At 36.5% G+C, this 14,849-nt stretch overlaps 1 protein-coding gene and 1 pseudogene across 2 annotated transcripts in view; one reads left to right on the top strand and one right to left on the bottom strand.

Annotated features, from left to right (window-relative positions):
* LOC308647923 (olfactory receptor 2T3-like) overlaps window positions 1-14,849 on the bottom strand; it is a 668,743-nt pseudogene that overhangs the window by 343,300 nt on the left and 310,594 nt on the right. The gene's annotated exons all lie outside the window — the stretch shown is intronic.
* LOC308655740 (olfactory receptor 2L13-like) lies at window positions 10,340-11,278 on the top strand (the record flags this gene model as incomplete). The annotated part of the gene is made up of 1 exon (XM_081305952.1): window positions 10,340-11,278. One exon carries the CDS (start codon window positions 10,340-10,342, stop codon window positions 11,276-11,278), a length of 939 nt encoding a protein of 312 aa, XP_081162078.1.

Below are 14,849 nucleotides of genomic sequence, written 5' to 3'. Positions count from 1 at the left end.
AGGAGAGTGTGGCTTTGGAGTCATGAATCAAGACCTCCAGAGATCAAGCAAGAAGCAGTTACCATACCTATATACTCTGGCAGTAGCTAAGCAGATTACACACTGCCGCCAATGCAATTTCTGGCCAATTGTCCTTTTGGCAACCATTCAAGGAGCATGCCATAGAACAAGCGCTGGGATCATAATATATGGCCTCACACCCAGGGCTGTGAGTAACTGAATCACAGAGATTTGAAGATGTACTCAAGAGCACCCAGGTTCCTAGGGTAGGAGTTGGGGACCAAGGGGGAGAGTCCTGCAGAGCCCAGGTCATGCAACATTCACTAAAGCACAGATGTTCTCCCTACAAACTCCTCCCTTGAATCAAAGTGATTCTGGAATAAAGACCATTACAAAGTGAGTCTGATATTATTAAATTTTATCTATCTGCCAGGTGCACACAGGGTGGGGAGTTTCCAATATAGCCTGCTAAAGTTGATTTTGCAGGAAGTTTTCTAAGAAATCTGATTGGACTTTGAAGCCTCTAAATGAAATGAACTAATAAAGATAGATTTAACACATACACAAAAAATGCCGTCCTCTAAGGTCTTCACCACTCTTTATCGTGCTTTGCAGAATTTGGAATGACTTCTTCTCATCTCTTCCTGAGATATCATGAGGGTCCTGACCTTTCAGAATAAACCAGGTGCCAGGTCACTTATATCAGGAAGCTTTAGGTGATAGATTCCATAGAGCCAGAATAAGTCCTTCAGAAAGCTGATCACAGCTCTGTGCCCATCTGTAGGAGGAATGACTGTGTATGAACCTCAGCTAGAGATGACACAAAAAAGTGTTCATTAGAATAAATGTTTTGTGTCTACTATGACATCTATAACACAAATTGCCACCTATGTAGGAATGGTGAGGTCAGCATTTAACACCATCACTAGCAATAGGAAACTGTGAACTAGATTAGACATTCAACAGCAGGAATCTACCACATCATCCAATGTATTAATAATGCCAACAACATGTATGGGGTAGGAATTACATAGACTATATAATTTTTTCAGAGACTGGAATTATAGTTTGTTAATTGTAAAGAAGATAGGGTAGGAAGGCAAAAGAAAGTTTGGAATTTGTGAAAAGTGTACAGAGGAGGGGTAGAGATAGGAAGCAGATAATTGCTGTTAAAAAGGGAGAAAAAATAACTTAAATAAAATATTAAAAGAGAGGCAGAGAAAAAAACAGAAAAAATTAGTTATTACTGGGGGGAATAGAGTGAAGACAGTACAGTAAGAGGAACAAAAGCCACGTTTGGAACAAAGAAATAAGTTTACATTATTACAACTCAATCCCACCAATAATTTTACCCCACCTACATCAAACCTTGGTTACCTAGTAAATGGGTAAAGAAGGAAGCCATCAAAGAGAAAGAAAATCATTTTATATATATATTTTTTTCATTGTTTCATTTTATATATATTATATACACACATATCTATTCAAACATACACAAACATATATTTGAACACACATATATGTATATAGATATACTTGAACCTTTGGGAAGTAGAGCACAAGCACACACACACACACACACACACACACACCAATGCAGAATTTAAAAAGTAAAGAAAGACTAAATTAAGTTGAAAAAAAATTTAAAAATGGTTTAATATGTGAAATAAATTTTAAAAACTTAGTGGGAAATAAAGAGTTTGTTTCTGCCAAGGCAGACTAAAGCAGTGGCAAGGATGGATTTTTTGTCCTTTCACTAATTGGGGGCTGTGGTGTTAAATCCAAGTCTTGGATCATAGTCAGCTGTTGTGGCTAGGATCCAAAGTCGTATCTCTTAGCTTGCTGTTTCTCAGTATAGAATAAAATAGATTGGGGATTGCTAGAAAATTGTGTACTCCTGTAGAGGAGGTGGGGTAGAGTTCTAATTCAGAAGTTCTGGTTGTTGGAATTTAGTCTTGGCTGGCCTTTGGAGCTCTGTAGGTGGGTGATTTAGGTTTGATCCCATCTCTTGTTCCTGGGAGTTATCCATTTTTGCTGGATTTCTGTTCTCAGGGCCTTTCATAAATTCCACTCTTAACAGTGCAGATTCTAATCCTCCACAGACTTTACTTTCACCATTCTGGATGTGAACTACTCAGAACCAGCCCCTGGGCTGCATTTGCTCCAGTGTGACCATTATTGGTGTCTTCCCAATGGCTCTTATGAGATTCCAGCAACAAAGGGAACCCTCTCTTCTTGGCATCTGGAGCCTGGATGACTGCTATGGCCTGAAAAATGGTCCTTCAGAATAAAAGATGAAAAAAAGCTTCCTATATACAGCTGAAATTAAATTAATATAATTTTTTAGCGTGTACTACATAACATGATCTTTCAGCTTACAAACATTCCAGGCCACCCCACAAAAATAAACTGAAAATTTTCCCAAAATGAATGTAATTAAAATTATCCTCTAACATTTGCTAAGAATGACTGACACATCTTGGTCCATACATGTTGACTTTCCTTTATACATCTAGTAGTTACGCAAAATGTAATAAGGAAAAGGAAAGCCTCATATGGCAGACATGGTCTTATCCATGAGTAGTAGTGTCTACATGAGATGTAAGCAGATTATTAACAAAGACTTGACTTATGCCAAATATTATGATCTATTTTAGAATTGGTTCCATATGCCTCCAAGAAAAAAAATGAATTCAGTTTTCAGCGAATGAAATGTTCTACAGATGTCTGCTAGGTTCATGTGACTAAAAGTATTTTTTAGTTCTGAAGATCATTACCTAGTTTATATGTAGATAACTTATCTATTGGAGAAAGCATGTTAAATCACCCAGTAGTGTATTATTGTGGTCAATTTAATTTGTCATATTGAAAAGATGTGTTTTATCTACATATGTACATCAACATTTGGATCATAAATACTTACAATCATAATCTTTCTCTTTGGATGATTTCTTTAGTAAGCAGAAAGTGTATCTCCTGATCATTTTTGGCTTAAAATCTACTTTGATACGAGTAGCAATGCCTGCTTGCTTTTGGTTCTGTTTGCTTCACATATCTCTTCCACTCTTTCACCTTCACTCTGTGGGTATCATTGTCTTTAAGGTGAGTCTCTTATTAAAATATACTGAGGGTGGTTTGTTGTTGTTTTGTTTTGTTTCTTGTAAAACCACTCTGCCAATCTAAGTCTTTGACTAGAATGCTTAGACCATTTATATTCAATATTATTATAGAGAGATGATTTGTATTTTCTGCCAATTTGATTTATTTCTAATGGTTAATTCAGATTTGATTCTTACAATTGATTTTCTTCTAGTAGAATTGGATCTTAGGAAGGTTCTGATTTCTATTTTTCATTTCTTTGGGATGAAATATTTCAACATATAATTTAGGAATGCAAGCTTAGTCACTGTGAATTGTTTTTATTTCTTCTTGTCATGGAAAACTTTTATTTCATCTTCAAGCTTGAAAGGTATTTTTTCTCAGCATGACATTCTTATTGGACACCTGTTTTTACTGTCTGGGCAGGAAAATCAGTTGAAATCCTGATTGCCTTGCCTGTAAATGTGATCTGTATTCATCTCTTGTGGCTTTTAAAACTATATCCTTATTATATCTTTTAGGCATTTTTATTTTAAAGTGGATTTTTTAAATCTTTCTGATTCAGGATTCTAAATATACCTTGCATTTGAATTTCAATTTCATTCCTAAAGTTTGAAATTTTTTTGCTACTATTTGATTGAAAAGCTTGTGCATTCCTTTAGTTGTCTTTGTTTCTTAAGGATTCTAAATAGTTTTTATTTGTGTGCATTCGTTTTAGATATGCATGACAGTAGAGTTCATTTTGGCATAATTATAAAAGCATAAATATAATTTGTTCTAATTCAGTCACCAGTACTTCCCCTACTTGCCCCCCCCCTTACAATCCCCCATTTCCTTCCCTCTACTCCACTGATCTTTCTGTTTCTTCATTAAGTAATTTTAAAATTGCTGTCTTGTGGATGTACGTGGTGATGAGATTCACTATGGTATGTTTACACAAGCATACCTTAATGTAATAAAATTAAAAATCAATGATACATTTAAAATCAGAAACTATAATAAGACCTGGAGATTATATAATGTGCCTTTAAATGATAAATGGATAGCATAATTAATCAGGTGAGAAATTAGAAAATACTGAGCAATAAATGAGATTAAACAATTTATCAAAATCTCTACGAAGGTATAAATGCAGGTGTAAGCAGAAGATTCATGTCACTGAGTTTGAAAGACACCAAATAAATAATCTAACTTTACATCTCTGGGATATAAAAAAAATACCAAACCAACACCAAATTCAGTAGAAAACAGGTAAAAATTGAAAGGAGAGACAAAAACTATGAAATTAAGATTTAAAAAACGGTTGATGAAAGAAAGAGTTGGGTTTTTGAACTTTTAGCCAAACTAACTAAAAACAAGAAGAATGGCTCAATTACAAAAATCTAACATAAAAAAGAAAATATCACCACAGACAACCAGAGGATCATCAGAAACTATTTTGAAAACTTATACTCTAAGAAGTTGGAAAATACTGAAGACATGGAAACATTCCTAGACACATACGACCTTCTTAAATTGAGCCAGAAAGATACAGAAAACCTAAGTACACTAATATCAACCAATGAGATTGAAGCAGAGAACAACAGCCTTTTGAAAGACAAACTGCTGTACTGGATGGGTTCCCTCAGTAGTTCTACCAGACCTTAAAGTTAAAATAATCCAATCCTCCTCAAACTATTCCATAAATAGAAAGAGAGGAAACACTACCAGTTCATTCTACGGAGCCAGTATCACCCTGGCACCAAAACCAGACAAAGACACATCAAGAAAAAAAAAAACTTCAGAAGAATGTACTTAGTAAACACACATGAAAAATCCCCCAATAAAATAAAATATGACCAAATCTCCAAAACTAGACGAAGACACAACAAGAAGAGAAAACTTCAGAAGAATGTACTTAGTAAACATACATGCAAAATCCCCCAATAAAATAAAATATGACCAAATCACATGTAAAAACACATTAAGGCCACCATGAACAAGTGTTACCCCAGTTATACAGATTTGGTTCTACACACAAATCAATAAGTATAATCCACCACATAAGTGGAATTAAAGAAAATTATTACATAATCACCTCAATAAATGCAGAAAAAGCATTCAACAAATCCAGTATTCATTAATGTTGAATATGTGAAAAAAACTTACCACAACAGTGAGAGGAATACAAGATATTTACCTCCACAGTTTAAAGGAAATGAATGAAAAATCTGATGACAACATCGTACTGAATGGAAAAAAAAATAAGGATTTTCTGTAAAATCAGGAGCATGGCAAGAATGGACTCTCTTACATCTACTATTCCACATGTGTCTTGAATCTATTTCAGGAGACATGACACAAGACACGGCAACTGAGACTATACAAATAGGAAGAAATAATTCATATTATCTATTTGCTGATGACATGATCTAGAAGACCCTTCAAACTCCACCAGAAGACTTCTAACACTGATAAATACATTCAGCAGAGTTGTCAGACACAAGAACAAAACGCATAAAAAAATTGCTTTCCTATAGTGTGATAACAAATCTGGTGAGAAAGAAATCAGGAACACTTTCCTATACACAATAACTTCAAAAAACAAATATTTTAGAATGAATTCAATGAGGAGGCTGAAGGATCTCTGCAATGAAAACTACAAACCCTAAAGAAAGAAATTCAAGAAGACATTGACAATGGAAAGACTGCCCTTGTCGGATTGGTAGAATTAATATGGTCAAAATGGCCATACTTCCAAACGCAATATACAGATTCAATGGAACCCAAAACAAAATAACAATGACATTTTCAAAGAAGAAGAGAAAATAGCCCTAAAACTCTTTTAGAAGAATAAAAATCCCAGAGTACACAAAGCCATCCTTCACAAAAGGAGTGGTGCAGGAAGTGTCACAATATCAAATCTTCAATTATACTACAGAACTATACAAAATCCACATAATATTGGTCTCAAAACAGGCATGAAGAACAGTTGAATAAAATAGAAGACACAGAGACAACTGACATACACAAAGTCATCAGATACTTGACAAAGTTCCCAAAAGCATTGGAAAAAAGACAGATTGTTTAACAAAAAGTGGTAGAAAATGTGGATGTCCATTTGCAGAAGAATGAAGTTATATCCCTACTCTGTATAAAAAAACAACTCAAAGTGCAATAAATATCAAATAAATACACCAGAAACTTTGCAAAGGTAGCATAAAATATAGGGTGAACACTGCAAGTTATTAACTTTCTTAACAAGAATGTTAAAGCTCAAGTAATAAAAGCAACAGTCAATCAGTGGGACAGCATCAAGATAAAAAGTTCTACACCATCAAAAAAAGAAAAAAAATGTATGAAGAGACAGCCTGCAAAAAGAGAGAAAATATTCACCAGCCGTGCTTCTGAAATCCAAAATATTTACCACAAAAAGCAAATAACCAAATGGATTAATGGGTAAAAACCAAACAGACATTTCTCAAAAGTAAATATAGAATGGCCAACAAATACATGAAAAAGAAAGTTCCACATCCATAAGAATCTAGGAAATTGAAATTAAAACCACATTGAAAATTCATGTCACTCCAATCAGAAAGGGCATTATCAAGAATATAAGTAATATAAATGCTGGTGAAGATATGGGGAAAATACACTCATGCATTGTTAATGGGACTGCAAATTAATGAAACCACTTAAAAAGCTGTGTGGAAGTTCATCAAAGAATATAGGGACATCAATGATTATAGTAGGAAAATTTAAAATGCCCATATTGTGAGAACAACTCAGGTGCCTCTCAAGAGATGAATAAATAAAGAAAATGTGCTATACATATACAATGGAGTTTTATTCAGCCATAAAGAAAAATGAAGTTATGGCATTTGACAGTAAATTGATGGAACAAGAAAACATCATACTCTGTGAAAATGACAGAATTAGAAAGTCAAAGGGTGAATATTTTCTTCATATATGCTGAGAGCCAGGTCACAGTTAAGTCCTACAGGTAAGGTGAAATGTACCCTTTCCTGGTGTACCAATCTGTGGCTTGAAGGACAGGAAGAGATCATCCTGTCTGTCACTGCTACCCATGCAACAGGGAGCAAACATCTTCATACATACTTCCATGGAGTTCCCAGAATGTCCCTCCAATTAGTCTAGTTTAAAGAGTTGACAACTGTCAGGGTTGGTGGCACATGCAGCTTAGGAGGCTGAGGGAGCAGGATCACAAGTTTAAAGCCAGCCTCAGGAATTTAGCAAGGCCCAGAGCAATGTAATGAGATCTTGTCTCAAAATAAAACATAGAAAAAGGGCTGAGGATGTGGCACATTGTTTTAAACATCACTAGGTTCAGACTCTTATATCAAAATTAAAAACAAAGACATTGATAAAAGAGAAAAGTGTGAAGGGATTTTTCCAATTTGATATCCTAGTCAGTGTTTGGAGCTGCCTGGTAGAAACCACTGTGCTTCCAAATCCTCATTTTATTACAAAACCTCAAAGTCAACCTTTACTTTAGGAGAATTGCTTTCTTCATTCACATTTTCACAAATCAATATCTTTCCTCATATATAAAAAAGATATTTTGTCATATCATAATTTAATTCAGCCACCACAGCCAATAATTTGCTTAAGAATATGACTAGACCAAAGAAGGTAATTGTTCTCTCTACTATTGCTGGTATCACGGAGCTCAACACTGCTTCTTGTTGATCCTCAGGTTTTAACTTACAAAACAGGAGGATTTAGTAGACATGACCTAACACACCTACAGCTCCTCCTCCTGTTCTGGAATGACTGAGCTCATCCCTCTTGAGACTAATTCTGGGCAGCAGGAGAGAGTGGCAGCTCAGTGGGTTGGCTGATTTATTCTACACTTCAACCAAGTTCACCTTGAAGCTAGCAAAGTCAGATGAAATGACCAAGTTTTCTCTCCCATGGGCTTGGACCCTGGGGATCCATCACAGGAAGGACATTTAAGGCTTGAAGGAGGGATGTTCTGTGCATCAGAGGCAGCAGTTCATCCTTCTGTCCCACTCTCCAGAAGTAAGTGTGGCATGTTTGAGACCTAGTTGTTTAGCCTGGCAGAGTGTGAGCACAGCTTGGGGTTTAAACATTTCAAAGTATTCAATGGATTATTAGGTGAGAATATTGTAAATAAAAACAAGTTCTCTCAAAACCCAGTCCCAGATTTCAGATGGTGAAAGTCAAAATACTATCATTGGACTAAGTTGATTTGGGTTAGTTTTAACTAAGATATTTTGGAGGCGATGATTTTCTTATCATAAGGAAACATTTATTTTGCACAAAGAATAAGCCATGCCATAACAAATTGTAAATACAGGAGTTAATTTAAGTGTAAAATCAATTGGTGTGAACCTGTTAAAATTTCAGAATAAGCTGCTCTCTGGGAGTGTGATCTTCATTTCACTGGGTCTTCTCCATTTAAGGTCTGAATTTCTGAGTCTTCTGTATTGAAAGTATGAAAGGAAGAAAAGGGAGTGAGACCTACTCTGTGCTAAACACAGTGCTCAGTTAATTGCATCATCCCAGATCTCAGGTGTGGTTGTTGGGGGTGAGTTGGCTGAGGCTCAGACAAACAATTGGCTTATTGGTCATGGGCTCATTTTAACTCTTTTTTAAGAACATTAAGTCTCATTGTATTAATTACTATTGCTCTCTTGTAACTTTTGCAAAATGAATTCAGCCACCTACACTTGCTGCAGTGATATTGTTTGGTTCTGTCAAGTGAAGGTTATTTTTTTCAACTGTAAGTATTTGAGCAGTATGCTCTGTAAAATGATAAAGGGAGACAATCATCCTTACACTTCTTGTATTTCCCAAGTTTAGTGTAACTGAGAGAGTGGTTTTTCAAGAAATTCTGGTACATGAAATAAGGTCAAATACCCAATAAAGGAAGTTGATGGTCATCCATGGAAATAGACCCCCATATGTAACTCCAATGTCCCAGTTCCTAAAATTTAATTAGAGATGGAGTACTGGAGCAAATAATCTTATCCATTGTGAAAGTTTTCATGAAAGTTTTCAACTTAAGAAAAAAGATAATTACTGTAGCAACCAAAATAAAACTTTTTATGATACTCTAAACTCTTTGTACCTACAAACATAAATGTAAAAATAGGTCTCCAAATAAATAATGGTACCATTGAAGATAAACTTAGAGCATAATGTGTGTTCAGGTCCTGGTACTACAAACAAAATTAAAACTGGAGGATAAAAGAAGTGGAAACATACCACAAAAAGTTCTCATGTTCTGCTTTTTAAAGCACATACACTACAAACTTATGTAAAAAAATTTCTTCTTACATTTCATTAGTTGAATTATCATACTAATTCACAGAAAAAGCCTCTGAGTGTGTGTTTCCATTATCAAAACCAGTGTTGTAAATCCATCACCACAGAAGTTATGTTTGCTGGTGTGAAAACTAGAATGAAAGTCTTGTACATTATTTTAAGGTCATTTTTTATCATGTGATATTTGCTTGCACAAAGCAATACCATGGGTTTTTAGAATTTCAGAAATTGGAAACTTCCATAGGGAGGAGATAATACTCAAAGAATATAATATAATCATGGTGGATTGTATAGGATACACAATACCTTCACAGTGTTAGAACAACGATTTGGATTGTGACCCACTTCTAGGACCAGCAGAGCTGCTTCTGTTTAGGAGATGAGCAGCACAGCATCTGGGAAAAGACCCTGGCTTACTCAGCTGCAGCAGTGCCAGTGGGGAGGAGAGTGCAGGAACTAAAGGTGTGGAGGAATTGAGGTCACTGAGGATGCAGATTCAAGCACACAGGGTACTTCTGTGCCCCACAGGCCATGTCTGTGGTGAACCTGATGCTGAGTTGGGGAGCTGGGAAACCAGGATCCTGGCTTCCTCCAGGGCTGAGCCTGGTGCATAGTCCTAGGAATGTTCCTGCTGGGAGTCGGCAGGCAGGAAGGCTCTTGCTACCTCACTGGGTTTGCTATGCCTGGTGTAGACTTTGTATTCCAAGACCATGTATGTGTCTAGGATATGCTGAGATGGTTGCAGAGAGAACTGGGGCAGGAACAATCTATTCAGGTCTTAAAATCAATTCAAGAAAAAAGGTACAGATTGAAAAAATAAACAATTAATTTTAAACAAATACTAATAAAGGCAATTCATTTTTATTCTCTTTTACTGTTTCAATTCATGTTTAATGTTCCATTTTTTATTTTTTACATACTTTCAAGGAATTTGAGGAACTAGGTTTTCATGGAGAAATGGAACCAAACTTCAAATGATTTCATTTTGTTGGGGCTGTTACCCCAAAACCAAACTGGCCTACTTCTCTTGCTCCTGATCATCTCTGTGTTTCTTCTCGCCTGTTTGGGGAACTCAGGGATGACTGCCCTCATCTTCTTGGACCCCCGGCTCCACACCCCCATGTACTTTCTCCTCAGCCAGATCTCCCTCATGGACCTGATGTACATCTCTACCACTGTCCCCAAGATGACATATAACTTCCTCTCTGGCCAGAAAAGCATCTCTTTCCTGGGCTGTGGTGTGCAAAGCTTCTTTTTTGTCACCATGGCAAGTTCTGAAGGCTTACTCCTGGCTTCCATGGCCTATGACCGCTTTGTGGCCATCTGTCACCCCCTGCATTATCACACATATATGAGCAAAAGAATGTGTGTGACAATGATCCTTGGGTCCTGGACACTAGGTTCCCTCAATGGCCTCATCCACACTGCGTATGCTCTTCATCTTCCATACTGCAGGTCCAGGACCATTAGCCACTTCTACTGTGACATCCCAGCCATGTTGCTTCTTGTCTGTACAGACACCTGGATCTATGAGTACATGATTTTTTTTAGTGCAGTCCTGGTCCTCCTCCTTCCTTTCCTTGGAATCACTTTGTCCTATGGACGGGTCATATTTTCTGTCTTTCACATGCGCTCAAAAGAGGGAAGAAGAAAGGCCTTCACTACCTGCTCCACACATTTAACTGTGGTGATATTTTACTATGCTCCTTTTGCCTTCACTTATCTCCGTCCCAAGAGTGTCCGCTCACCAGAAGAAGATAAGAACATGGCTGTCTTCTACACCATCCTAACCCCCATGCTCAATCCCATCATCTACAGCCTGAGGAACAAGGAGGTGCTGGGGGCCATGAGGAGAGTGTGTGGGATGATCTACTCCAGGAAGAAGTGAGCATGGCCATCCTTGCTCCTCTGTATGGCTTCTCTCCATGCAGACTGGAACTCTCTGGAGCACTGCTGACGTATAGATGTATGTTATTCCACATATGTAATTAGATTTCTAGTAACATGTTTAAATGTGATACTAAATTATATATTATTATATATAATTAATAATTAATAAATTTAATTGAAAACTCAATGATAACATTGACAATGTTGATATTATCCTATTATATGTAATATACAATATGCTATTTGTTCACATAATATTTTAAAGTAATTATAAACTGATATTGAAATATTATTTCTATTTTTGACTTTATAATCTTGCTGTGCTTGTATCCTATCTTTTTATTTCATGTTTTCCAGCAGTGCATGTCTTTAGAGTTATATCCTGTTAGCAGCTTGCACTGTGTACATTTCAATTTTCCCACAACAACAAGGGGCCTGGGTCTCCAAATATCCAGCACTTCTGGGTGGCTAGTAGTCCTCTCCTTCAGGATCACACATGGCTTATTATTCTTGGGACCAGGAATTATACTCTTAATACAGCTATTTCACGTAAATGTGGTGCCCAAAATCACAAATTGGGAGGTTGAGACAGGAGGATTGCACATTCAAATGCAGCCTTATCAACTTAACATGGCTTTCAGAATCTTACACAGATGTGTCTAAAAATAAAAACAAAAAAATTAAATGGGCTGGGGATGTAGCTTAATGGTTTAGTACCCTGGGTTTAATCCCTAGTACCAATGGGGAAAAAAGTCAAAAATAACAACAAGAAGTTTGTTTTCTAACATTAAGTTTTATCTTTTGTAGAGATATTGAAATCCAAATGGCTCCTAGGAAGCATAATTATTCACATCTGTAATCTTTCTCCAGGCACATAATACATAAAGAAGCCCCTTCTGCTACAGGTACCAAGGCCACAGTTTTCTCTCTTTGCCTTTTTCATATTCTGTGATTGTGTACTTGCCATGTTCCTTGCTTTCACTAAAAAAAATATCCTTGACATTTGTTATCAGTGGCTCATATGAGCTGGACATATGGTCTCCAATTCCCTAAAATCTAAGTAATTCCTGTGCCTCCAACAGAGCACATTAGTTCCAATATCAAACATCTCCTGGGATGCCTTGTATCACTGTATCCCATTCTTCCTGTTTGCCTGGTCAGTTCCATGAGCCATCAAACATAAGCCCAGATCCTTCCTTGAGTAACTGTCCATCCCACATGCTGTCTACATCCCCCAAACCTGTGCTTATGGGCTGTGTTGAGGTGCCTTGACCTGACAGTCCTGGAGTGAGGTTTGACCAGGTGACATCTTCTAATAATGCTGCCTCATGCCTGTTCTGGCACTGTTCTTGGTGTGTACACATCCATCCTGTTTCCTCTGTGTGTCTGAAGATTTAATGGGCAACCAGATATCTTTTAGAATGTTCTTTTTTTGTCTCAATGGAGATTAATTTATTTCTTGAATTAAGAATCCCGGGTGCTACAATTAGATTGCAAATGTCAGTTTAACTATGGCTAGGAAGTTCTTTAGAAACTAATGGTAGTGACTACAGGGCTTGAGGAGAATTAAAACAATATTTTAATATTGGGCTGGAAAGTGAATTTTTTTTATGATTGTTTAGGGATCTGAAAAAGGAATAGAAGAATTCAGGTTAAGGCACAAATATCAAACCGGTATCCAACTTATGAGACATTTATACATCTTTTTGTCCACTAAAATAACTTAAATACTCAATATTCAGATACTTATACATCTACTCTTTAACATAAGTTCTTTTTTCCCTGTAGATTTAAAGGCAAGAAAAAATGCTTATTAGCATTTAGGTGGATAATATAAGTTAATTGTTGCTACAATCCATGTTATCACAATGCTTAACTACATTTGTGATGAGAAAGATAAGAAAATACTCATTTCTTTTTCCTCATATCAAAATTTCCAAAATTAATATATTAAAGACACAGTGAGCATTAAAAATAATTTCAATAGATACCATGTGCTATAAATTTTTTCATCTAACAGTTGCAAGGGGAAAATGAATGAAAGGAAGTGCAAAATAATGACTGCAGGTTAGCAGTTGGGTTAAAAATGTGGCCACAATTATTCATGTTGAGTAGGGAACCAGGATGCTGAGAGGAAGAGGATTTGATAAGTTTTCCTGAGATGCATCATTGCACAACATTCAAGACTATAAGGAGTAGATGCTAATAAAGAACCTAGCAGATTGCAGAAATCTGAGCAATGCCACAGATTTCTACATTTCTTCTCTGAATGTCGAGGACTTGAGGGGAAGGAGAGCTTCTGGGTTTAGCTGCATGTCCGTGGGCTCTACTTTATAATTCATCTGATCCAGAGGACTTACTAGGAAAGGATTTAAGAACATCATTTCTGATGGCTTTGGACATGTCCATGTTTACTGATGGCAAAAAGTTACTTTAATGAAAATTACATCATTGCCTCCCATCTTTGGAATATTAGTGTGAAAACCAGTAAAACAGCAAAAAAAAACTAGATATAGACAGATGAATCTCCAACAAAGGGATTTTAAAACTAGATATAGACAGATGAATCTCCAACAAAGGAATTTTATCTGGGAATAAAAAATCGGATTGACTTGCAGAATCTTGGTGAAAAGACTGAGTAGATTCTAGTATGTGGAGGAGCCATATACTAAAACTCTGTTTTAGTCAGTTTTGTGTTGCCATGACCAAAAGACCTGATGTCAAAACCACAGAGAAGAAAACATTATTTGGAACCCATGGTTTCTGAGATCTGAGTCTATATAGTCAACTTGATTGTTCTGACTCCAAGGTCAGGAAGCACATCATGGAGTCAAGAAAGGAAGAGAGAAAGAAAGAGAGAGAGAGAGAGAGAACGAACACACTGCATTCATCAGGGCAATATATAAACTCAAAAGGCACACACAGAGAAACCTACCTGCTTCAGTAATGCTCTACTGCCTATAGTTACCACCTAGATAGTGGCCTAATACACTGATAAGGTCACACTTTTCCTAATCTAATCATTTCTGAAAATGATTAGATTTCATTCTGAAAATTCTTGCATTGTTTCAAATGTGATCTTTTCAGATATACTTCATATCAAAATCTTAAGAAGTTTGAAGTAGAATCTGCACAAGTCATTAAGAAAACTGGAAATCAATTAAGGATGGGTTCACCAGCTACTGTATAAATCCAATCTTATGGTTATGGTTGACAGTTCCATAAAAAGATGCTAAGAAAAAAAAATAGTGCTGTAAAGACAGCAGGCAGTTTGCATGACCTACTGGGGCAATTCCTGAAGCAGTGACTTTATTGTTTTTCATCTGGCATCTCAGGTCAACCTTAAATGGGTATTACAAGAGTTCAATTTGCTTGCTCAGTTTCAATGATGGCATTACTGATATTACAGGGCACAATGCTGACATTTTGCTTTACAACAAATGAAGTTCAGAGAGATACATGAGTTTCCCAAGGCCACGGAGTGTCAGAGACCAGTGGACCAGGCTCCTCTTCCCTCCAACATTCACTGCCTGGAATCAGAACAGGGCCTGTACACAGAACCTCTGCTG

Source organism: Spermophilus citellus, assembly GCF_964194105.1.
Source record: "Spermophilus citellus genome assembly, chromosome: 1".
Classification (NCBI taxonomy): Eukaryota; Metazoa; Chordata; class Mammalia; order Rodentia; family Sciuridae; genus Spermophilus; species Spermophilus citellus.
Note: the sequence above shows the minus strand (reverse complement) of the source record. Positions and strands in the feature narration are given on the sequence as shown.